This window comes from Tinamus guttatus, unplaced genomic scaffold (assembly GCF_059628265.1).
Source record: "Tinamus guttatus ecotype Peru unplaced genomic scaffold, ASM5962826v1 Tinamus_guttatus_pri_ptg000643l, whole genome shotgun sequence".
NCBI classification, from domain to species: Eukaryota; Metazoa; Chordata; class Aves; order Tinamiformes; family Tinamidae; genus Tinamus; species Tinamus guttatus.
Genome location: NW_028289177.1, coordinates 15,122 through 38,739, shown reverse-complemented (window position 1 = coordinate 38,739; position 23,618 = coordinate 15,122). Strand labels below are relative to the sequence as shown.

Here is a 23,618-nt window from a genome sequence, read left to right as displayed (position 1 = left end):
TGTGCTGCGGCGGTAGTTTCTCGTTGTTTGCTTTTACCGCGTTTAGCTCTGTGCTTGCGAGTCGGAAAAGCGGCCCCATGACGGAAAGCCACTTAGCAACCGGGCAGGCAGAATCTCTGTCCCTTTGTGGGTCCGGAGCTTCCAGCTCGGAGCCTGAGACCCGGCGTCTGACCGAGCTGCGCGTGATAGACCTGCGGGCTGAGCTCAGGCGCCGCAACTTGGACAGCAGTGGGAATAAGAGCGCGCTTATGGAGCGGCTGAGAAAGGTGAGAGGGGGCGACGCTTCGGGGCCCGCCGGCCTGTGGCGCCGTCAGCGGCAGTGCGGCCCCGCTACGGAAAATGGCGCCAAATGGCTGTGGAGGGGGAAGGGCCGGGGGCGTCTTGGCGGGGTTTGGTGCATGTGGGCCCAGGGTCCACAGGCATGAGGAAGCTTCCCGCTAGCGTTCTCTGTCTTGCACTGCTCAGTGTGCCCACCGTGGGGTACAGCCTGGATGCTTCGGTCTCCTGCATCACTGGGCTTCCTGCTCTGCGTGAGGCGCCGGTGTTTCCAAATCTGCCCGCTAGGCTTTTTGCTGTGTATTTCTCTACCTTTTTGACTAGTAGCAGTGTTCAAGTTACGTTCTCCCCAGAGTTATGTGCTATGTTATCAGCTGCAGGGCAGTTTCACGTGGCTGAGCTTTGCTGTCACTTAGAACTGAGGTAGTTCCTCTGTCACAACACTGTAGGCGTGTGTCTCTTCCAAATGACGCAGGATTGGCTTGTGCTAGGTAACCGATGGTTAGGATATCATTGCTTTGCTTATCAGATTTTGTCTCAGAGGTTTTTCTTTCTATGTGTTCATCTGGCAGCTTTTTTCTTGTGTATTCATGTTAATTCCGTATAATTCAAGGCAAAATATTCTTTACTATTATTTTCCCAGTTGTCCATTTGCTAACTCAACAGAAATACACAAATAAAAGTTTTGTGTTTGACTTATATCTTTTTTTTTCCCAAATAGGCTATTGAAGAGGAAGGGGGGAATGCTGATGAAATTCCAGTGTTTTCAGAGAATATCATCAAGAAAACTCCAAAAAGAAGCAGCAAAGGTACAGGGGGAGTTAAGTGGGACCCCTTCATCTTTCTGACAACACTTATCTGTGATGGTGGGACTTTGGAAGAGTGCCTTTGCTTAATTTTGGCACGCTTGCCACATGTTTTGCTTTCCCAGAACTGTAGTATATAGTACTTGCTGAGCCACAGTCAAGTCAAATAAGTGCTTTGGAAAAATTTAAGCATAGGTGAAATGTGTCTTCCTCAGTCCTTGACCCTGAATGCCATACATTGCTGGCGCCCTTTCTCACATTTGCAGGTGTATTTCTGGGGTTTGGTGGTATGGTGATAAACTAATAGACCATTTATTCATAGAACTTCATATAGTTTCAAAAAGCTACATTTTTTTTTCTACTCCAAATATTTGTTGATTTGTTCTCAAAGTTCTTTGAAATCCATAGTAGCAATTAATATGCAGTTCTGAAGTAGTATATTTAAACTAGATGATTATATCATTATGTTACTGTACTTTTATTTTGAGAAACACTAAAAGGTGCCCCCCTCACCCCCCACCAAAGGTAAAAATACTACTTCTAGCAGATGCAGCTAGCTCTGTACTGGGTTATACATGTGTTTTTCATAGTCTCGTTTCTTTCCTGGAAGAACAGTTTTTAAGCAGGATGTTTGTTTTTTTTGTGTGTGTGTGTACGTGCTTGTTTTTTTGTTTTGTTTTTGTATTTCCCTGTATATAACTTTCCAGTGGTGAAAAGGACTCTTTCTTTAAAAATAAGTGCTACAATGTAAGACTTGCTATTGTTCTAAAAGTAGTTATGTCTTAGGACAGTTGGTGAACTTTTTCTGTTTTACAATGGTGTTGAAACTTGATTTTATATTGGAGCTGAACAGAATAACTAGTTCGAATGAGTGATTATAATTAAGTTGTGGTGAAGCTTGAATTTTTATCTGGCTAGATTGTTTGGCTCAAACTGTTAGTTGATGTCGTCTGTTGGAGGTCTTCCTTTCCCTAGGAATCTTCTGGAAAGAAATGAAAGCTTAAGATAATAAATAATTGTAGTCTCAGTTAAGCTAAATATTGTGGGGAGTACACAGTTGTGCTTCTTTAAATCTCATGAAGGATCTTGGACTGCAGCTTGTTTATAACTTTGTTACTTACTAAATTGGAATGCTATATAAACACTGATTGTCCAAAATAAGGAGAAATGGAATTCCATTCAATTTAGGAATCCAATCTGGAGAAAAGGGCTAGAACTTTTCTAGTGCACTAGAATGTGCACTAGGGTGCACATTCTTGGCTTTTTTTCACTTTGACAATCATAATATTAATAGGACGTAGACCAGAGGAAGAGGGAGTTGAAGATAATGGCCTGGAGGAGGATTCAGGAGATGGACAGGTATGTGAAGCCATGTTTGAGGTGAAATATAATAGCGTTGCGTTCAAGTTACAATGACTATTATACATCCTTTTTTTTCTTTTTACAGGAGGATGTTGAAGCAAGTTTGGATAACTTGCAGGATATTGACATGATGGATATTAGTGTGTTAGATGAAGCTGAAATAGATAATGGCAATGCTGTAGATTGCGGAGAGGATTACAGTGCTGATATTATTCTTGACTCACTGTGTGATAGTAAAGAAAATGCTGATGCAGAAATGAAACAACTTCCAGATCGGCCTACAGAATATGCTGTAGGTAACTTGGAGGCATCCCCACAATATTCAGAAATTAAAGAAGAATCAAGAGAAATACCAGTAGTCATGGTATGCATCTCTTACATGCGTGGAATCAGATTTTTTCTTCCTTCAAATTAAATAGTAAATAGTACCTAAAGAGTAGTAGAAATAATTCAGAGCTCTGTGAGTTCTCGCAATTACTGATTTTTTTGTTTATCTGTTTGTAGAAATAGCATTCTTGATTTTTAAAATGTTTAGGTGTTGTTTGCATGCATCATAATACTCTATCAATTAATAGTAATCAAGAAAGCATCGTTTTAGTTGTGTTTTGAACTCTCTGCTTTACTTGATATTTACATGCTCATTTTTGTATCTTTATTTAGGAGGACACTGTGAGGCATACAAATGCCATTGTTTTGTTTACATCGCTAACTTCAGTTGAACAGCAACATACTATATCCTACTTTTTTGGTTAAGATCGGGTCTCACCATTATTCATTTTTAAGAGTATTTTTGTGTTCTTCAGTGGTTTTTTTGATAGTGAATTGATTTTATGAATTTGTCCATCTGTTCTAGAAGATAAACTCCTCTACCCCTACTTCAGTCAAGAGTTTTTTTTCTCCTGAGACATACAACAAAGCATTTAGTGAAAGTTATTATTAATTGTGAGCACATTGTGTCATGAATTTTTAGAATTCCAGTTGGGTGTGGTTTTTTTTTTCCCCTAAATCTGAAAATTGTGAAAGATTAATCCAAGAGCACCCCCTCCACACCACCTTTCAAACTGAAATACCAAGGGAATAGTTCTTTTCAGTGATTAAAGCTATCAGAGTCTAGTTTCTCTCCTGTCGCAAAGGCTTTCTGACTCAGTGTTGTTGCTATAAATTGCAAATAAATAGTAAGAACAACTTTGCTATCCTTAAAAGTTTCTGTGAGCAGACCAGCATGTTTTGGAAATGCTGGGAAAGCTCACTCAGTCATTGGGGAGTGGAAAATATGTGTAGGTAATCAGTCAGTTTTAAACATCATGGGTTGTTAGAAATAGTTCCTTAGTATCGGTTGTCTATGAAAACAGTTTCCAATCTTTCAGTTTCTTATTCAAGTTTAATTTATAATAGCAGTTTGTAGATAATGAAATGCTTTTTAATTATTTCTTTAAAGGTAGAGATTGAAGATGCTGGGAGCAGTGTAGATGCTGTTTCGTCTGATTTAACTGTGATAAAGGTAAATTGTGCCTTTATTATTTACAAAAAGAGGGATAATGCATGCTGTGTAAATTCTGAAACTGTATATTTACAGGAGGTAAAAAGTAATATGTTATCATTCCTCAAACACCAGGAATAAATGCCTTTCTGATTTAAGCATGTGAACAGAGATATCCAGAAGTTCCCTAGAATTTGAGTGTGGAGTTGGGAGTCTTATTATCTCTTGTGTAAACTAAAACAATGCCCTACATTAACTTCCATTAGATGCATAGCTTTATGGTATTGATATAAAATAAAACTGATTTTTATCCCTGAACTATGAGCCTTGGTTTCCAGACCAATGACTTGTTTAAGATCACCTGCAACTGCAGATTGAGCTGGTATTTCTAGAGATTCCATTTTCAGAAAGTAGAGTTTTAAGAATTTGTTTACGGAAGGGCATCACAGACATCAAAGTTTGGCAGATCATTACTCTGTACCACTAATATTTGCTGATTATTTACCCATGTGAATGTACTCTATTTTTACAGAGGCATTACTGACCTTAAAAAAAAAAAAATCTGTACTATATAGATATAGCAGTCGTTTTCAAGCAAATACATCTTGATATGTTTAGCATGTATCTGAATGTAAGACATCTTGAAGTTTTAACAGTTGTTTAATAACACTTAAAGTCTTAAATGAGTTAGTGATATGTTTCTTTTGTCTGTTTCCCTCCAGAAAATTGAAGAACTACCTCTGGAGCCAGGTACTGTTGTGCTTGTGGCTTTTTTTTCCCTTCCTTTGTTTGTTTGTTCGCTTGTTTTCATTTTGTTTTTGACAGCAACAAACCCTAATTCTTGAACAAAGTTTCATTCTTCATCTTTTTTGTGTCCCTGTTTGGCTTTTTAAGTGTATTACTATAGTATCCATTGTTATACTGGACAGCCAGGTCAAGCAGGGTCATAGAGATTGGAAACCCAGTCATATCACCAGATCTGTGGTTAACTGCTGCTTGAAAAAATGCATCAAATATGAAATGGTTGCATAGAACTTTTAACTACAGTGGAATTAAAGGGGCCTTAAGGATGTAAAGGTTCTGAAAAATAAAACAGATCTTGTGATATCACACTGTACAGTAATTCTATAAATACAGGAGTGCAGGTAATACGAAGCTGTGATACTGAACAAAAAGAGTGACTGAACTTCAGAAGAAGGAATACCGCTTCGTCATGGGAATCTTCTACAAATCACACTCTTTTTGGACTGCAAACGCACTCATGCACCATCAGAAGATGCCCAGTTTTCATGTTGGACTGTCTGCTAAAAGAATTTCACGGAAACTAGGAAATTGAACTTGCAATGCAGTGATATGTTGAGTTAAGCACCCTGGACTTTGGAAGCTATATAGAGAAGAAACAGACCTGAACGATTTCGTGAAGAATATCAAGGCTCAGCCAGAAGGTTTTTGTTAAGTCTGTGGGGGCATTTTTCTTCGCTGTAACGTTTTAGGGTTGATACAGTAGTTTGTCAGAGTGCAGTTAGTGTAGTAGTTTTAACACTGTGTACACTAGGGTTTTCCAATCTCTGTGTAGCTTAGAAGTTCTCTTGGTGTTAGTGTGGCAGCCATGCCAGTTCCACATTTGTGATTGCTGTATTTCCCTGGTGATTAAATCTTGTGCCATTCTATTCCTGTTAAATCCGTAGAAAATGAGAAAATACTCGACATTTTGGGGGAAACTTGTAAATCTGAACTACTTAATGAAGAAACTTCTGCAGTGGAGCAGCCACATGCACAGGAAGCAAGTAACGTGGTGCCAGGCAAGAGGCTAGCCGAGGAAGAGGACGCTCTTGCTGCTGCTCATTTGGAGGAAGATGCTTTAGATTTGGACAGCAAATCGGAACAAGCTTTGGCAAGGAAGGAAGCGAAGCGTTTAGTTGTAGCAAAAGGGGAGACAAGTGAACAGACAATAGAGGAAGAGAAACTGGACTCTGAATCTTTAGTAGTAGAGACCCTAAGCGATCAGAGTAGCAAACGATCCCAAGGCCTGGAAGTCTCTAGTGGGGAAACAGCGGAAAAAGGCGCAGGTCCCGAAGCCAAAGATAGCAAAGAAGATGCCAAGAAAACAGAAGACAAAGCTAATTCTGAGGAATCCCCTGCTACTAAAGAGTCCTCAACCAGTGAGGGCGGTGATCAGAAAAAGAGGTTTGTTTTTTCTCCGTTCTAGACCAGATGCTATCTTTTTTTCATTGGTCATTAAGTGATGCGAATAAGCTGTTTCCTTCAATTGGCCACCACGACTGATGAAATTGTAGCGTATTCCTAAAGAATCTGTTGTATTTCTCCTTGTACAGATCTTTAGTAAACACACAGGGTTTGATTTCTTTCCTTACTCAACCTTCAAAGGTTGTTTTCTTAAATTACTCTAATTTCTGTCATCTGCCAAACAGAACTAATTGTCTGTTTAAGCCTATGAATCACGAATTTCCTGTCACTCTTCTACAAATTTGAAAAGGTATTTTTTTATTTCAGAACTAGTTTACTGGTAGGTATATAATGGCAGTGTATGTGATCTCAGATTTTATATTGCTAGTATTTGCTTGAATAACATAATCTTTTGTCTTTAGCCCTGTTGAGGATGCAGATGCAAAGATAATCTCAAAAGATGAGAAAGGTACGTTTTCAAAAAACATTGTGCAATTTTCTTGAAAGCAATGTTATTGGGTCAAATCTGCCTATTTCTTGTGAGGCAGTTTTTGCAAATGAGTAAATGGAATAGTTTTTCGATTCCTTTTGCAATTTATTGCCACTTGTCTGTGGTGGTTGTTTGTTTTGAATAACATAAACGTGAGTGTATCTTCATTGTTGTAGTCCTGCTGGAATGTCCCTCTAGCTTCACAGAGCAGGATGGATGCTAGCCAAACTGGGTTTTTTTCTGAACCCCAGTTCAGAGAAAATCACAAGAGACCTTAAATTCCTTAGTTTTATATTCTGTGTGTTGATTCTGCTGCGTATTGTTAATACAGTGAAGGCTCAATGCTTTCATAACATAATCAGACTTTCGAAGATTGAATTATGAATTCCAGTTCACCTAACTTCTGTAAATCTTTTACTGTCAATGTTTTAAGTATCTCTTATGTTTTAACATTAACTAGTTGTAATATTCATTGAAGTGATTGAAATCTGCAAAGACAACATCTGTGCAGTTGAACACCCTTTACGACTAGAAATACAAATCATTTATTGAGATCCAAAATGCATTTTCGGAGACTTAAATGTGTCAATTGATATCAAGTAATGGAGTAGACTCCAAGTCATAGATAGGAGTAAAATTGCATTTGTATAAGAGAGAAATAAAGTAAGATGAGTTTGTGTTAGTGACTCTTTTTTCCTTTAAATACTAGGTCGCACAAGTAGTGGTTCTGGCAGAAATTTATGGGTTAGTGGGCTTTCCTCCTCTACTAGAGCTACAGACTTGAAGAACCTTTTCAGCAAGTATGGAAAGGTATGTAATAGATGTGTCTATTAATAAAACATTTAGTTGAGTTCAAGGGGTGATGTAAAATTAAGCCTCTTGCCTTTTTATAATAAATCAGTACTCTAACAAATCTATAAAGTAGCTAACTCTCCTGTGTTCTTTTCAAACTCTGATCTGAAGGCATTATTCTTAATAAAATGTTAACTGAAATACAGAGAAAAATAAAATGCAGGAGTTACGGAATAACTGCACAGATTCATCTGAAAATTTGGCAGTTTTTACCAGGACACAGTCTGTTGGGCCATCATCTAGCATGCTGTAATTTAATTATTGGTTTACCTCTTGACAGTTCAGTAATAGTGCTGTTTTAAACAGCTCTGGTTCAAGAGGTAATCAGTCTGTGGGGACAGGCTTCCGTTTGTTTTTTAGTACTAGTAAGATTACGGGACCAGGGATGATGAAAGGGAACTGTTCAGATGGTCACCTTGTCTTTGTCCTAAGACATCTATGACCATAATATTAAGTGTTTGATGTTTGTGTCACTGTTGGCCTGTGCACTCCAGGTATTGTTTCCACTGGATGAAAGCAAATGTAGATATTTTGGAAGGAAAAAAAAAAAATCTCTCTCTTCCCCCAACCCCTCCTAGTTATGTATTTCCTCCTTTAGTTAGTTATCTGCTTAGCAATTTAAAGATGAACTTTTCTCAGCGTGGGTGTGCTGTTTGGTTTAACAGTACAACTATATCTAAATCTCATCCATAATCTGATTCTTCCACTTCATTAAATTCTATGCTTGTTTTGTACTTTTTGTGAGTTCATATAGGGTAATGTTATACTTGAACCTTTTCAGATGAATTTGTATTGCTGTTGACTTTGGTGTGGAAACTATTAGAATCATATTTTGGGAAGCGGGCTTGATAAGGCACTTCTGGAATGGTAGTTGCCAAATGGTATAGAGGTCAGGTTAAAACTGTAACTTTTTCTTTGCTGCTTGTCAAGTGAGCTTAGCAATTTTGTCATTTTAGAATGCTGGTGTAATGCTGTGTGCCAAGAATGTTTCTTCCCATTAAAAGTGGATAGGCACTCTACTGTGTGTTAATAGTAGATAGAATAATTTTTAAAAAGTAAACAACAAATCGGAATTAATTTGGCCACAGATCTGTCAAAGTTGTTTGTTTGTTTTTGGTTAAGGTGGTTGGTGCAAAAGTAGTGACAAATGCTCGCAGTCCTGGTGCTCGCTGTTACGGCTTTGTTACAATGTCAACATCTGAAGAAGCCACTAAGTGTATTAGTCACCTCCACAGGACAGAGTTGCATGGAAAAATGATTTCTGTGGAAAAGGTAAGCAGTAGCTATCCATGGCAGCAATAAAATAAAAGTGCACAAGTTTAATATCTGTCTTTTTTACAAAAATATTTTTGGCTAACAACATTCTAGGCAAAAAATGAACCTGCTGGGAAAAAGCCTTCAGACAAAAAGGAAGGTGAAGCAAGGAAGGAAAAAGACAGACACCATTCTGCAGATTCCAAGTCTGAGAAGTAATGTGATTTTGCTAATTTTCTTTGTTTAAAGTCCAGTCATTTGAAATGTGGCTATGTGACAAAATCGAAAAGTGACTGATTTGATCCTTCATAGTGTGTCTGAAATTAGAGTAATATTTCAATATTTTTTTTTCTCACATGGCCTGTTGCTTTTGAAAGAGTTCTGCTTTGCTACTGTTTCTTTTCTTACAAAGTTGTGAAAGATTTGGCAAAGGAGATGTTTTTGTTGGGTGGCCCACTTGAATGAGGTGCTTAAGTGTTTGTTTATAAAACCTGCTCTTTTGATGCAGCTCAGTCTCTCTCTGGGTGGCCGCCTCTCCCAGTGCTAAGCATAAACTTCATGGGCAGAGTAGAAAACTTTATTTCTGAATAAAGAAAAAAGAAAAAAACTCTGAACTCTCCTAAAATTTAGGAAGATTACCTATTGTTTCTCATTTTCAGACTACTTTAGCTTAAAATTGGTTGCTTCTATTAAACATAACTGTTATGCAAATTAAATTTGCACTGACTTCAGCTCAGTAGTGTGGATGATGTGAGTATTTTGGGGACTGTTTAGTTTTGGATGGTTGATTTGTCAAAGGAGAATGGTTTTATGCTCTATTAGCCTCTCTAGTAAAGTTAAGTTTACCGATAGGTCTGCTGGTATTAAAAAGGATGAGAAACAGGACAAAAAGGATGACTCTAAGAAACCAGAGAAAGATGGAAAAGATGAAAAAGAAGGAAAAGAGAAAGAAGAACAGAAAACTGGATCTTCAGATCGGTCTAGGGCAAGCAAATCAGGTAACTTTTAACTGCCGTTCAAGAAAATATTAAAATCTTTTCAAGGGTACTCTTACAATTAAATTGATACAAAGAATATTTGTGGTGATTTGTGGTGAAGTGGTTGGTTTTGTTTTGCTTAATCCAAAAAATACATCAGCTAACTAGAAAATGGAAGAACAAGAAGTTTAAGCATTCAGAATCATGGCTGACTACAGAACTTCTATGTCTGTGAGACTTAATGTGTTCTTATTAAAGATGGTTCATAATTCAGGAAAAAAAATAGGAAGCATACTATTTAATTCTTGAGTCTTTCCAGTTAACAGAAAAACTGCACCAGAAAAAAACTTGGCAAATTCTCCTCTACCCCCCAACACAGAATGCCAGTAGTTATAACACCACTGCCAATCTACTAGACTTCAGATATTTTGTCAGTAGTCTGAATTTTGTTGTGCCTAGAATTGATGAGTGATTTGTGTGTGTTTTGTTTCTTAATGATTACAAAGGTATATGTTATATAAACATAGAAATGAACTTAAAATTGCTTTCCTATAGTTGTCATCCTTTTCGGAAAACACTGCTTTACTGTAAATGTCTGACGTACTGTCATTTATTCCTTTTTTTTTTTTTTTTTTTTTTTTATAGCAACTCGAGGAACTGAAAGGACAGTAGTAATGGATAAATCAAAAGGAGAACCGGTTATCAGTGTGAAAACTTCTACATCAAAAGAGAGGGTATGTACAACTTTCAAAGAAGCCTTCTTGTAAAAGTAGGCATAAAACAAATTTATGTGCATATTTAAAATGTCTTTATTTTAGAAACTACCCCTCTTCCTTCCACAATCTCTCTCTCTCTTTTTTTTTTTTCCTAATGATGCTGTATGGGTAAATGCTTATGCTTCATCTATTTTTAGTCTCCGTCACTAAAGGTCAAAGAAGTATGGCTGTAATATGAAAATAGTGACCTTAAGGTCGTGTATCTTTTGCCTCTAGCGCATGTCTGATCCTTTGCCCCTAATGTTTATATATTCAAACTCTTAGAAGTTCTAGCAAAATTATGGGTACTTCTCAACTGTTTTGCAGAATTTCCACATTATTTGCCTCTTGGAAGGCACAATTGTTTTATTCAGGTGGGCGTTTAACCTAGGATTCTACCTAAGTGTGCTGTGTTTAGCTAATGTATTGTTTTAATTTAACAGAGTACAAAAAGCCAGGATCGCAAATCTGAAAGCAAAGAGAAGCAAGATATTTTATCATTTGATAAAATCAAAGAACAGCGAGAACGTGAACGTCAGCGGCAAAGAGAGCGAGAAATCAGAGAAACAGAAAGACGCCGGTGAGTCTTCTGTTTTTGCTCTAATTTTTTAGTGGTATTTATTTTTACTTCCTAAATGGTGTTTGAACAAGCTTCAACTTAGACTAATACTGGCTCTTCCCAATCATTAATGTTTCAGATGGATTCGATACCAAACTTCTGATAGAATGAGCTTAATGCCAAATTCTGAAGGTTTTTATAACGCAAATGATAACAGTTTTCTCTCAATCTATGTTTTTAAGTAGATTCCTGTTGAATAAAAGTTTTTAGGTCTTGTTCCACTCTTCTAAAGCAAATGTGGATTTTCATAATATTTAATTACAATTGGAAATTCAAAAGTACTTTCTATTTGTTCCTTCTTCTGAGCACATACAGGACGTTGCATTCTGTGAAAGCCTAATCAGAGCAAGATTTTAGAACATAACACTGTTTATTTGCACAGAATTGCAAAACTTTTATCTGTGTGTGTGTGTCTTTTAAAACAAAATGACTGATTCACTTGAGAAAAGACCATTCAGATAAAGCAGGTAGTGGACATCACCCTTCCAAAACTAAATAATGTTTCTAGGTTAAGAGGAACAGCAGTGGAGGCAGGGTGGGGCGGGGAACGAGTCTTAGGACACTTAAACAAGCAAAAAAAAATCCCATCCCTTTTAATTAGGGAAAGAGAAAGGCGTGAGCGAGAGCAGCGTCTTCAAGCCATTCATGAACGAGATGAAAGACAGAGACTTCAGAGAGAGCGCGAGCGACTTGAATTTCAACGGCAGCGTCTTGACAGAGAGCGCTTGGAAAGAGAGAGGTTGGAGAGAGAGAGAATGCACATAGAGCAGGAAAGGAGAAGAGAACAGGAACGCATACAGCGAGAGAGGGAAGAGCTGCGACGCCAGCAGGAACAGCTACGTTACGAGCAAGAACGGCGATCTGCAATGAGAAGGCCATATGAACCTGATGGCAGGTAATAATAGTAATGGTACTCCAAACTCTTTGGCTATATTCTGTTAGACTCTAGAATGGTCTTGTGTGTAATTATTTCCTATGTAACTTGTAAATACTTTCACTAAAACTGTGCTGTTAACACTTTAATATTAAATATTAATTTATAATAATTATTAAAGATTAATATTAATCTTTAGAAAAAGCAAATGGTGTGCTTACCCTTAAGCATAGCTCTATCACAGCAGATTTAAAAATGAAAAAAAATTTCCCAAAGGAATGTCTGAGAACAGAAATTGTGGATGCAAAGCTGAAAGCAGGAGTGCTAGTAGGAACAGATATTCATTCAGGTATATCAACACATGCAGAGACTAAGCTTTTGCGTGGTGGTTTTACAACTAGCTGCTTTTCTGAAACTGAAATGAAATGTCATTTCAACATTCCCAGAGCTTTAATCATAAATCAAAAATAATTATTTGAAAAATCTAATTGCCTGAGGCCTGAGTTCATGAGAACAAAAAAGGAAGGTTTTCGGGAGGTTTCTGCTAATGATATCTTCTCTTGAAGGCGAGATGACCCATACTGGCCAGAGGCAAAACGAATGGCAATGGATGATAGGTACCATTCTGAATTTAGTCGTCAAGAGCGCTTCCATGACTTTGACCACAGAGATCGTGGTAGATACCAGGATCATTCTTTGGACAGGTCAGTAATGTGGTGGGTTTTTTTTGTGTATGTTTCTTGAATCCCTGTGTGTTTCTTGAATCTAAGTTTTTACTGACTTGCAAACTTTTTTTTTTTTTTTTTTTTTAAACATCACTGCGTGTATTTAAAAAAGGGGTTGAGTAAAGATTATAAGTCAAGTCCTCTTGTAGTCTGAGGTCTTCAACTTCTCTCAAGATAGCAGGTTCAGAAATCTGGGTTCCAAATGCTTGTTAACTAGCCTAAGGTTTAGAAATTTAGTTTTTCTTTAAAAATATTCCTGTACTCATCTTTGTCACCTAGCTTACACTAACTTTAGTTCCACAGACTTGCTTGTAAGTTGATTTTGGTTATGGCAGGTTCACTTGGTATCCTACTTTGTTACCATGCCTGGTATGGTGCCCTGCCTTGACTACCTGACCATGACTGACATATCTATGTTACAGTAACTCATGTTATCTTGGTCTCTTCATATGCCAGGTTGCTAAAGCAAGTATATTTTGAAAGCTTCCTGCTGAATAAACAATGCTGTTCTCAAATTTACAACCTAATATAAATTTCAATATGCTATTTGTTAAAGAAGCCTAGTATTGTTGATAGCTGTGTTGATTTGACTGAACTCTTTTTTTTTTTTCCTTCCCCTCTTGCTCTCCAGAAGAGATGGTTCAAGAGGAATACCAGATCGAGATGGGCAGGTGGGTCGTATTAAGATTCTAGCGCTGATTAAAAGCGACAAGCACTGAAGCATCTACCTGTTCAGCCACCCAGCATGCATGACATCTGCTTCTTAAATGCAGGTGTTCAACAAGTAACTCATCTGGCATGTTTAGATGTGCAGAGTGTAAGCCAGCTGCTGCTCACTGGGGCAGTAGCTGTGGATCATCAAAAAAAAAAAAAGTGGTAAGAGCTACAGCATGGAGTTGAGCCAGTAGGAAGTGATAATTTTTTCTAGTTAACTCTTTAGGTGTTCTTAATGTGTGTAAGATGTAGTTACTGTAGTGCTGCTTTCATGCATGGTGAGAGACCCCATATCTAACTTGTATCTAAGCAGTATATAGAAAATAAACGATGATATAATACAGCAGGCAAGTGAATGCTAAAGATACGTTTACTGCAGCTGTGTCTTGTCTGAACAAAGGAAGGATGTAGGCAGAACTATTTTCTAAAATAAAAAATCTGGAGTCAGAAAATAAGGCATAAAGAATAGGGAGGAGAAATTGGAGCAGAATTTGTGAAACTAATGTGAAATGATCTGCAAAATCAATGCCTAGAATGAAACACAGGCAGCAGCAATGGAACCAGTGAAGAATGAGACTGTTACTGTTTTATTTTCTAGCAACTTACAAAATTGTAAAATGGCAGGGGCTGGGTAAAATTTTGCTATGCCCTCAAAAAAAAAAAAAAAAACCAGAAGGCCTGTGCTGGGCCTTAGGGTAACTTTTTGCCTTCCAGCATTACCCAGATGAGCGCCATGGAGGGCCTGACCGTCACTCCCGGGACTCCCGAGATGCTTGGAGTGCCTATGGTTCAGACAGAAGAATGACTGAAGGTAGAGGGATGCCTCCGCAGTCCCGGTTAGTGCATATGAAGCAAGGGAAGCAATTTGTTCGTTCTTAAAAAGCTTACACTCAGCAAACCTTCGAAGGGTGATGGTGGAAACAGTTTCACAAGTGTGAATCCTCTCTCCAAATAGTTTCTTCGAGGGTCTAATCTCCTGGATGAGCAAGGAATTTAATGTATGTAGCTCCCCTGTGCATCAAGAGAATGGAGTGATTTTAGTGAGTAAAGGGGTGCTATTTGGGTAGCTCTAGTAATAACTGCCATTCTCTTGTAAATGCTTCCATTTCTGCAAATGATATCCAGTCCTATGCTGGGTGCTTCAGTAATGCCAACAGAAGTCCTTATTTGTGGCTAGCACACAGATTTTAGGGAAATAAGTCCAAATCACTGTGACAGTGAAGGCTGTGAAATGTAGCTGTTCTGGATCTTAGCATTTTTTATTTAAGCCAGCTAATCATACTAGGTTTATTCCAGATGTGTAATGTGTAATTGTGACTCTCAGATGGAGGGATGGTATTCTATTCTTTGTTCAAATGTTTCACCATATTGTGATACTCATTATGCCTCTATAGATGAGAAAAAGATGAGATTTACTGTGTAAAGGACACTGCTCGGCAAGTTTCTTTTTGTCCCTCTTCGAACGATTTTCATAATGATGGAGTAGATAAATGATTAAATAAACTTTTGCATGGGGTATGGTATTTGGCTTTACCCCATGCTGTTAAATTGATAAGGGACACATCTAGAAGATGTTCTTTTATTTTTTTAAGAGATGGACGTGACTGGGGAGATCATGGTCGAAAGTTAGAGGGGCATCAAGATCGTTCATGGCAGGGAAATGTGGATGGAGGAATGATGGGACGGGATCATGAGAGATGGCAAGGTACACTTGCTGCTTACCAGTGTGATTGTGGTTTTTCTATGAATTGCTGCTGTTGAACTTCTAGTGGCATTTAAAATTCCTACAGAGCTTTAACAGCATATACAAAGAAAGCAAATAGAATTCTGGGAAAAAGGTGACTTTTTAATAGGAAAACAGACATTTCCTTTTACATACTCTATTTTTTTAATATATATATTTTTTTTAATCAGGTGGTGATAGAAGCATGCCTGGTCAGTCAGGGCCAGGCCATGTGATGAGTCGAGGAGGGATGTCGGGGTAAGAAGCTTTGTCAGAGTGCTCAAATACTCATGGATGCTTTTATAAAAACTGACTTAACTGAGTAAAAGAAGAAATTGCTTTGCTTTGCCAATTGTGCAAAGTGATACCTTGAGCTTCTGCTGAACTATGAATTTATGAGTAGAAAGCAGTAATCAAACATCTTCTGCCAGAGTAATATATTCTTGGCCATTTTCAATGTGTTTGGTCTTGTTTTTAAGGCGTGGAGGCTTCACACAAGGTGGAAACCAGAGCCAGATACTGCAAAGTAGTGGAATACAGGGAGGATTTGCGGGCCAGGACCGACTGAACAAACTGACTGATCCCCGTTTTACCCGCCGCTACTGAAAATATTTTATATTTTTTATATATATATAAATATAAGTATATATTTATATATATATATATATATAAATTTTAGTGAAAGATGACAATGGTGGTGAATTTTATTAGCTGGAGTCTTCTCGAATTTATGATTACTAAAAAATGCAAAACTGCTGCCATATTGTAGCCAAATACTATGTCAATGCATTTGTTTTCTTTGTTTTTGTAATAAACGTGTTCTTGGTTAAACATCAACTTTCTGTTAATTAAACATTCCTTTTTTTTTTCCTTTCCAAAAGTAGTAAAACCCATTTACAGCTATCAGTTAGTTCTTCTTTCCACAGTCTTAAGCAACGCCCTGCACAGCGCGTTGCCCCCGGCGACGGCTCCGCCAATGGCGGCGCGTTGCCCCCGGCGACACATTCACACTGGAAGAGGCAGGATCCCAATGTCCCCCTGTGGGCGACACCAGCCCCCCGTTACCCCAATGACCCCCTGTAGGTAACACGACCGACCCCGGGAGCGGGTGGGGGAGCGGGAGCCGGCGGCGCCGACTGCGCCCTTCCCCTTCCGCCTCCGGAGACCCGCCGCTTCCGCCGCGTCTGCGCGCGGAGGTGCCCAATGGCGGCGCGTTGCCCCCAGCGACGGCTCCACCAATGGCGGCGCGTTGCCCCCGGCGACGGCTCCGCCAATGGCGGCGCGTTTCCATCCTCCCGTCTGCGCATGCGCCTCCTCCCCCTCCCCGTTGCAGTACCGATCTTCGGACACCGTTCGGACGATAATTCTAGTAACCAGTGATGCAAATACAAACGCTCCTAATTGGTAGAAAATGATCTGACTAAGACCCTACGGGTGTTCGGACACGCGATGGCAGCAGTGAGCGCTCCCGACGATATGCGCATGCGCGGCGCTCCCCTGGTTTTTGCAGTACCGATGTTTCGACACGCGATGGGAGAAGCGAGCCCTCCCGACGCTCTGCGCATGCGCAGCCTCCCCCTCCCCGCTGCAGTGCCTATTTTCGGACACGCGATGGCAGCAGCGAGCCCTCCCGACGCTCTGCGCATGCGCGGCCCTCCCCTGGTTATTGCAGTACCGACGTGCGAACACGGGTTGGCAGCAGCGAGCCCTCCCGACGCTCTGCGCATGCGCAGCCTCCCCCTCCCTATTGCAGTACCCGTGTTTGGACACGCGATGGCAGCAGCGAGCCCTCCCGACGCTCTGCGCATGCGCACCTCCTCCCTCCCCGTCGCAGTACCGATCTTCGGACACCGTTCGGACGATAATTCTAGTAACCAGTGATGCAAATACAAAGGCTCTTAATTGGTAGACAATGATCTGACTAAGACGCTCCCTCCCCGCCACCGCTCCAAACAAACGCAAACAAACGCAGCAGCCGGCTCGGTGGACAGGCGGGCAGCGGCTACGTGCAGTGTTCCACGAGAGCCGCGTTTCTTATTTCTTCGGAACGCTTTTTTCCAACACCGAAAACGCTACTCGGTTCCTGGGCGGGGGGAGTGTCTTGGGGCGGTGCCCATGAGCCACCATTTCCCGCGCCCCCGCCCCGCCCGGTTTTTTTTTTTTTTTTTTTTGCACATGCGCAATAGAGTCCGGAATCAGCGCATGCGCCCTGCTGGTCTTTGTACACCCAGCTTTTTGCGCATGTGCAATAGGGTCGCGCATACCTAATGGCGGGCTATTTTTTTTTGCGCATGCGCATTTCTACCTCAATGGTGCGCATGCGCCCCACCTCCCCGAAAATTGGCACATGCGTTCTCGGCGTCTTCTACAGCACATGCGTATATGGAGATGGGGTGAACGCATGCGCCATAGCCTCTCAGTTCAGCGCATGCGTGCTAGGTGTTTTTGCACATGCTGTTTTGCACATGCGCAGTGGCGTTACCGTACTGCACATGCGCAGTAATGGGAAGACAGCGCATGCGCTTCCTTCATGATTTGTGTTGCGCATGCGTACTGACAGCTTAAAAAAGGCTCTACTGCGCATGCGGTTTAGAGTCTGGTGCCGCGCATGCGTGCGGGCGTCACTCTGCGCATGCGCTTTTCCAGCCTAAGGTTAGCGCATGCGCAGCTTGGGGAATAGGACTTGTGCATGCGCTATAGCCTCCCGGTGAAGCGCATGCGTACTGGATGGCGATTGTTGCGCGTGCGTAGTGGCGTTGTAGCTCCGCGCATGCGCAGAGCTGCCTAAGGACAGCGCATGCGCTCTCCACATGCCAATATTGCGCACGCGCAGTGAGCACGTAGCACCCGAGTCTATCGCGCATGTGCCTCCGCGTTTGTGCGGCGCATGCGCCATTGAATATTAGTGAGGCGCATGCGTATGGCCTCACTATTTTTGCGCATGCGTATTGCAACCTCCTGCAACGCATGCGCTTTTCTTGGCTAAATTCAGCGCATGCGTTCTCACCGTCCTCTCTGGCGCATGCGCGTATAACGACAAAGCGAGGGCCTGCCCGCCGAGCCGGCTGCTGCGTTTGTCGCAGCTCTCTGCCATTTCGGAACGGGTCGGTGGCCGGGCTGCCCTCGCCGCCCCGTCCCGGCGCTCAGCGCGGGGCTTTTTCTCTCCGGCGCTCCCTGGCGGGACGCAGACGGGCAGTGCTATCGCGGCGCCGCTCCGCAATAACTCCCCTCCCACCTGGGGCGGCCCCGCGGCTCCTCGCTGCTCTATGCACAGTACCGGTCACCCTTAAAGAGTATTATGGGTCTAGCCAGCTGCCCGCGTATCTCACCCACTTTTTTATTTTATTTTTATTTTTTTAAGCAGGAGAGGGAAAAAGGAACACAAAGGGAAGAGAAAATAAAAAATAGAAAACAAGGTGCTGGTGAAGGGCCTTTTGGGAAAAGGGTTGTGCCAGTCTCGCCCCCAGTCGTTGCCAGGGTTTCCTCTCCGGCAGGACAAAGGGGCTGATGTCGCTGCCCCCACCTGACTGTCCCCTTTGTCCCTGTGCTCGGGCCAGGGCTCTGCCTGGCACTTTGGTGAGCTGCAGGTGGGGCTCTGCTGCCCGGGCTGCCCCAGCTGTCCCTGATGGGGCTTGTGGCCCTTCTCCCGTCCTGCTTGCTGATGGGCAGCAGCTGCGGGCCCTTGGGCCAGAATGAGTCACAGGTGGGACCGGGGGTTGATAAAGGGTGGCGGTGGGCGGGGGCATCCTGTGTATGGGCCGGCAGTTGAAGGAAGGTGGTGCTGGAGCTGCTCCGCAACCTGGACGCTGCTGCTGAGAAGCTGGTGCTGGAGGAGGTGAGCGGGGCCGGGGGTGCGCGCTCGGGGCTGGGGGTTCCCCCACCCCGTGCCGGGGGTCCCGGGTCACTCAGCCCGATCGGGGAGCACCGGGACGGACGGAGCAGCTCCCCGGGGCCGGGCAGGGCAGGACTCGAACCCGCGGTGGGCGAGAGCGGCGGCCCAGGCTGTGGAGCGTGGGGAGAAGGGGCGCGCGCCGGGGTTGGAGCGGTGGCGGGGAGGGAGCGTCTTAGTCAGATCATTGTCTACCAATTAAGAGCCTTTGTATTTACATCACTGGTTACTAGAATTATCGTCCGAACGGTGTCCGAAGATCGGTACTGCGACGGGGAGGGAGGAGGTGCGCATGCGCAGAGCGTCGGGAGGGCTCGCTGCTGCCATCGCGTGTCCAAACACAGGTACTGCAATAGGGAGGAGGAGGCTGCGCATGCGCAGAGCGTCGGGAGGGCTCGCTGCTGCCAACCCGTGTCCGAACGCCGGTACTGCAATAACCAGGGGAGGGCCGCGCATGCGCAGAGCGTCGGGAGGGCTCGCTGCTGCCATCGCGTGTCGACACATCGGTACTGCAAAAACCAAGGGAGCGCCGCGCATGCGCATATCGTCGGGAGCGCTCACTGCTGCCATCGCGTGTCCGAACACCCGTAGGGTCTTAGATCATTTTCTACCAATTAGGAGCGTTTGTATTTGCATCACTGGTTACTAGAATTATCGTCCGAACGGTGTCCGAAGATCGGTACTGCAACGGGGAGGGGGAGGAGGCGCATGCGCAGACGGGAGGATGGCAACGCGCCGCGATTGGCGGAGCCGTCGCCGGGGGCAACGCGCCGCGATTGGCGGAGCCGTCGCCGGGGGCAACGCGCCGCGATTGGCGGAGCCGTCGCCGGGGGCAACGCGCCGCGATTGGCGGAGCCGTCGCCGGGGGCAACGCGCCGCGATTGGCGGAGCCGTCGCCGGGGGCAACGCGCCGCGATTGGCGGAGCCGTCGCCGGGGGCAACGCGCCGCGATTGGCGGAGCCGTCGCCGGGGGCAACGCGCCGCGATTGGCGGAGCCGTCGCCGGGGGCAACGCGCCCGCCGCGATTGGCGGAGCCGTCGCCGGGGGCAACGCGCCGCGATTGGCGGAGCCGTCGCCGGGGGCAACGCGCCGCGATTGGCGGAGCCGTCGCCGGGGGCAACGCGCCGCGATTGGCGGAGCCGTCGCCGGGGGCAACGCGCCGCGATTGGCGGAGCCGTCGCCGGGGGCAACGCGCCGCGATTGGCGGAGCCGTCGCCGGGGGCAACGCGCCGCGATTGGCGGAGCCGTCGCCGGGGGCAACGCGCCGCGATTGGCGGAGCCGTCGCCGGGGGCAACGCGCCGCGATTGGCGGAGCCGTCGCCGGGGGCAACGCGCCGCGATTGGCGGAGCCGTCGCCGGGGGCAACGCGCCGCGATTGGCGGAGCCGTCGCCGGGGGCAACGCGCCGCGATTGGCGGAGCCGTCGCCGGGGGCAACGCGCCGCGATTGGCGGAGCCGTCGCCGGGGGCAACGCGCCGCGATTGGCGGAGCCGTCGCCGGGGGCAACGCGCCGCGATTGGCGGAGCCGTCGCCGGGGGCAACGCGCCGCGATTGGCGGAGCCGTCGCCGGGGGCAACGCGCCGCGATTGGCGGAGCCGTCGCCGGGGGCAACGCGCCGCGATTGGCGGAGCCGTCGCCGGGGGCAACGCGCCGCGATTGGCGGAGCCGTCGCCGGGGGCAACGCGCCGCGATTGGCGGAGCCGTCGCCGGGGGCAACGCGCCGCGATTGGCGGAGCCGTCGCCGGGGGCAACGCGCCGCGATTGGCGGAGCCGTCGCCGGGGGCAACGCGCCGCGATTGGCGGAGCCGTCGCCGGGGGCAACGCGCCGCGATTGGCGGAGCCGTCGCCGGGGGCAACGCGCCGCGATTGGCGGAGCCGTCGCCGGGGGCAACGCGCCGCGATTGGCGGAGCCGTCGCCGGGGGCAACGCGCCGCGATTGGCGGAGCCGTCGCCGGGGGCAACGCGCCGCGATTGGCGGAGCCGTCGCCGGGGGCAACGCGCCGCGATTGGCGGAGCCGTCGCCGGGGGCAACGCGCCGCGATTGGCGGAGCCGTCGCCGGGGGCAACGCGCCGCGATTGGCGGAGCCGTCGCCGGGGGCAACGCGCCGCGATTGGCGGAGCCGTCGCCGGGGGCAACGCGCCGCGATTGGCGGAGCCGTCGCCGGGGGCAACGCGCCGCGATTGGCGGAGCCGTCGCCGGGGGCAACGCGCCGCGATTGGCGGAGCCGTCGCCGGGGGCAACGCGCCGCGATTGGCGGAGCCGTCGCCGGGGGCAACGCGCCGCGATTGGCGGAGCCGTCGCCGGGGGCAACGCGCCGCGATTGGCGGAGCCGTCGCCGGGGGCAACGCGCCGCGATTGGCGGAGCCGTCGCCGGGGGCAACGCGCCGCGATTGGCGGAGCCGTCGCCGGGGGCAACGCGCCGCGATTGGCGGAGCCGTCGCCGGGGGCAACGCGCCGCGATTGGCGGAGCCGTCGCCGGGGGCAACGCGCCGCGATTGGCGGAGCCGTCGCCGGGGGCAACGCGCCGCGATTGGCGGAGCCGTCGCCGGGGGCAACGCGCCGCGATTGGCGGAGCCGTCGCCGGGGGCAACGCGCCGCGATTGGCGGAGCCGTCGCCGGGGGCAACGCGCCGCGATTGGCGGAGCCGTCGCCGGGGGCAACGCGCCGCGATTGGCGGAGCCGTCGCCGGGGGCAACGCGCCGCGATTGGCGGAGCCGTCGCCGGGGGCAACGCGCCGCGATTGGCGGAGCCGTCGCCGGGGGCAACGCGCCGCGGAAGGGGCGGGTCGCCGGAAGCGGAAGCTGAGGGCGCAGGCGGCGGCAGCGATGGCGGCGCCTCCCGGTCACGGGGACGGGGTTGGTGTCACCCACGGAGGGACATTAGGGTAACGGGGGGGGGGGGGGGTTGGTGTCACCCGCAGGGGGACATTGGGGTAACGGGGGAGGTTGGTGTCACCCCCAGGGGGACATTGGGATCCCCCCGTGCCCCAGCGCAGACCATGGAGCTGGGGCTGGAGCTGCCGGGTAGGAAACCGGGATCCGGGGGCGGTTAGTGGGAGGGGGGGCGGGATAATGCGGGGGCTTAATGAGGGGGTTAATGAAAGGGCCCGCTAATGAGGGAGTGTTAATGGGGGGGTTAATTAAGGGGCTCGTTAATGGGGGGGGGTTAATGAGGGAGTTAACGAAGGGGCTCGTTACCCCCCCCCCCTCAATTAACTCCCCCCACGCGGCGCCCTGGAGCCCCTGCGGGAGCAGCCGGGGCTGCAGCGGCTCCTCGGGGGCCTCAGTGGGGCCCTGGGCAGCGACGGGATGAGCCGGGGCCTGTGGAGCCGCCTGGAGCACGTGGGGACACGGTGGGGGACACAGAGGGGGGACGGGGACACAGGGGGGCGATGGGGACATGGGGGGACACGGGGATCCAGGGGGGAATAGGGGGAACGTGGGGGCTTTGAGGGGCCGCGCAGGGACACGGGGCCGTTGGGTCCCTGGGGCCGCGCTGGCTCGTCCCCGCCGCAGGCTGCCGCGGGGCTGCGAGAGCCTCTGGGGCTGCTGCAGGAGGCGGCGCGGGAGCCGCCGGCGCACGGGGACGCCGGGAGTGGCACCGCGTGTCCCCGGGTGTCCCTTGTGTTGCCTGCGTGTCCCTCCGTGTGTCCCTTGTGTTGCCTGCGTGTCCCTCTGCGTGTCCCTGCGTCACCTGCGTGTCCCTCCGTGTGTCCCCTGTGTCACCTGCATGTCCCTCTGTGGACATGCCTGTGGGGCAGGTTGTGTGTAGTCCAGTTAGCAGGCAGAATAGACTAATTTAGCCCTGAAACTTTTTTGGGGGGGATTCACTAATTAAAACAAAGTTTCTTTATACACTGTTTTTGTCTTTCCTTTTTTTTTTTTTTTAATGCAGCCTGTGAGTAATTTTAGTCTGTATTTCTGCACTGTTCAGGTGATAGCTTGGTTCCTGAAGCCTTCAGAAGCAGCTGCCTGCTTCCAACCAGGTATGTTGGAGATGTGAGCACATCTATATGAGAAAGGCCCAACCATTAGGATTTGTTTTTACACTGTGATAGAGGTGATGGGGGTTGAGTAAAATAGTAATTAAAGGTATTCTGGAAACTAGAGCAGTCTCTTCCCTGAACAAAGCCGTCCTCATGGTGCCCGCGCCAACGTGCGTACATCGAATGCAGACCGCTCTGCACGTGCGGTCAGTGGGCTGACTCGGCGCCTGCGTGCCAGGAGCTCCGTGGCTCCCCTGTGCTTTACGACCCGCGCGTGCGGGAGGTTGTGCAGCGTCAGCACAGTGGGTGCGTGCGCAGTTTGCCCCAGAGCACCCACTGCAAATGTCCCGTGGCTGCGAGAAGGGCTGCCGTGGTAAAGCAGGCGTGCACGCGGACTGCCTTCCCTTGCCCTCCGTGCTGCCCTCACGTGCCGAATAAACGGTACCGCAGACCAATGACACGGGTTAGCCCTACGTTCCCTCCCTGCACTGCTGCATTCGCATGTGCGAGCGAAGCATTCTGACGGCTACCAAGACTGGGGACGTCATAATAAGATTCTAGAAGGTGCAAGCACGGCCTGGACAGGAACGCTTTTCTTGCAGCCCCCTTCGAAGGAGCTGCTTGCTTCAGTCCAGGTAAGGAGGGAGGAT

The 23,618-nt window shown here is 47.0% G+C and overlaps 1 protein-coding gene across 1 annotated transcript; it reads left to right on the top strand.

Annotated features, from left to right (window-relative positions):
* Positions 1–56: 56 nt before the first annotated feature.
* On the top strand, positions 57–15,927 carry LOC104580089 (scaffold attachment factor B1). The gene is made up of 21 exons (XM_088535723.1): positions 57–266; positions 998–1,085; positions 2,377–2,441; positions 2,530–2,808; positions 3,883–3,945; positions 4,647–4,674; positions 5,613–6,111; positions 6,534–6,580; positions 7,311–7,411; positions 8,576–8,725; positions 8,822–8,922; positions 9,560–9,705; positions 10,330–10,418; positions 10,883–11,019; positions 11,660–11,953; positions 12,499–12,636; positions 13,289–13,328; positions 14,086–14,207; positions 14,964–15,076; positions 15,286–15,352; positions 15,574–15,927. Exons 1-21 carry the CDS (start codon positions 78–80, stop codon positions 15,698–15,700), a joined length of 2,883 nt encoding a protein of 960 aa, XP_088391849.1. The 5' UTR covers positions 57–77; the 3' UTR covers positions 15,701–15,927.
* The last annotated feature ends 7,691 nt before the right edge of the window (positions 15,928–23,618 follow it).

Coding starts and splice junctions, on each gene's coding strand:
- LOC104580089 (XM_088535723.1), top strand. CDS start 78: ATGACGGAAAGCCACTTAGCAACCGGGCAGGCAGAATCTCTGTCCCTT. Junction 267..997: donor TTATGGAGCGGCTGAGAAAG/GTGAGAGGGGGC, acceptor TTTCCCAAATAG/GCTATTGAAGAGGAAGGGGG. Junction 9,706..10,329: donor GTCTAGGGCAAGCAAATCAG/GTAACTTTTAAC, acceptor TTTTTTTTATAG/CAACTCGAGGAACTGAAAGG.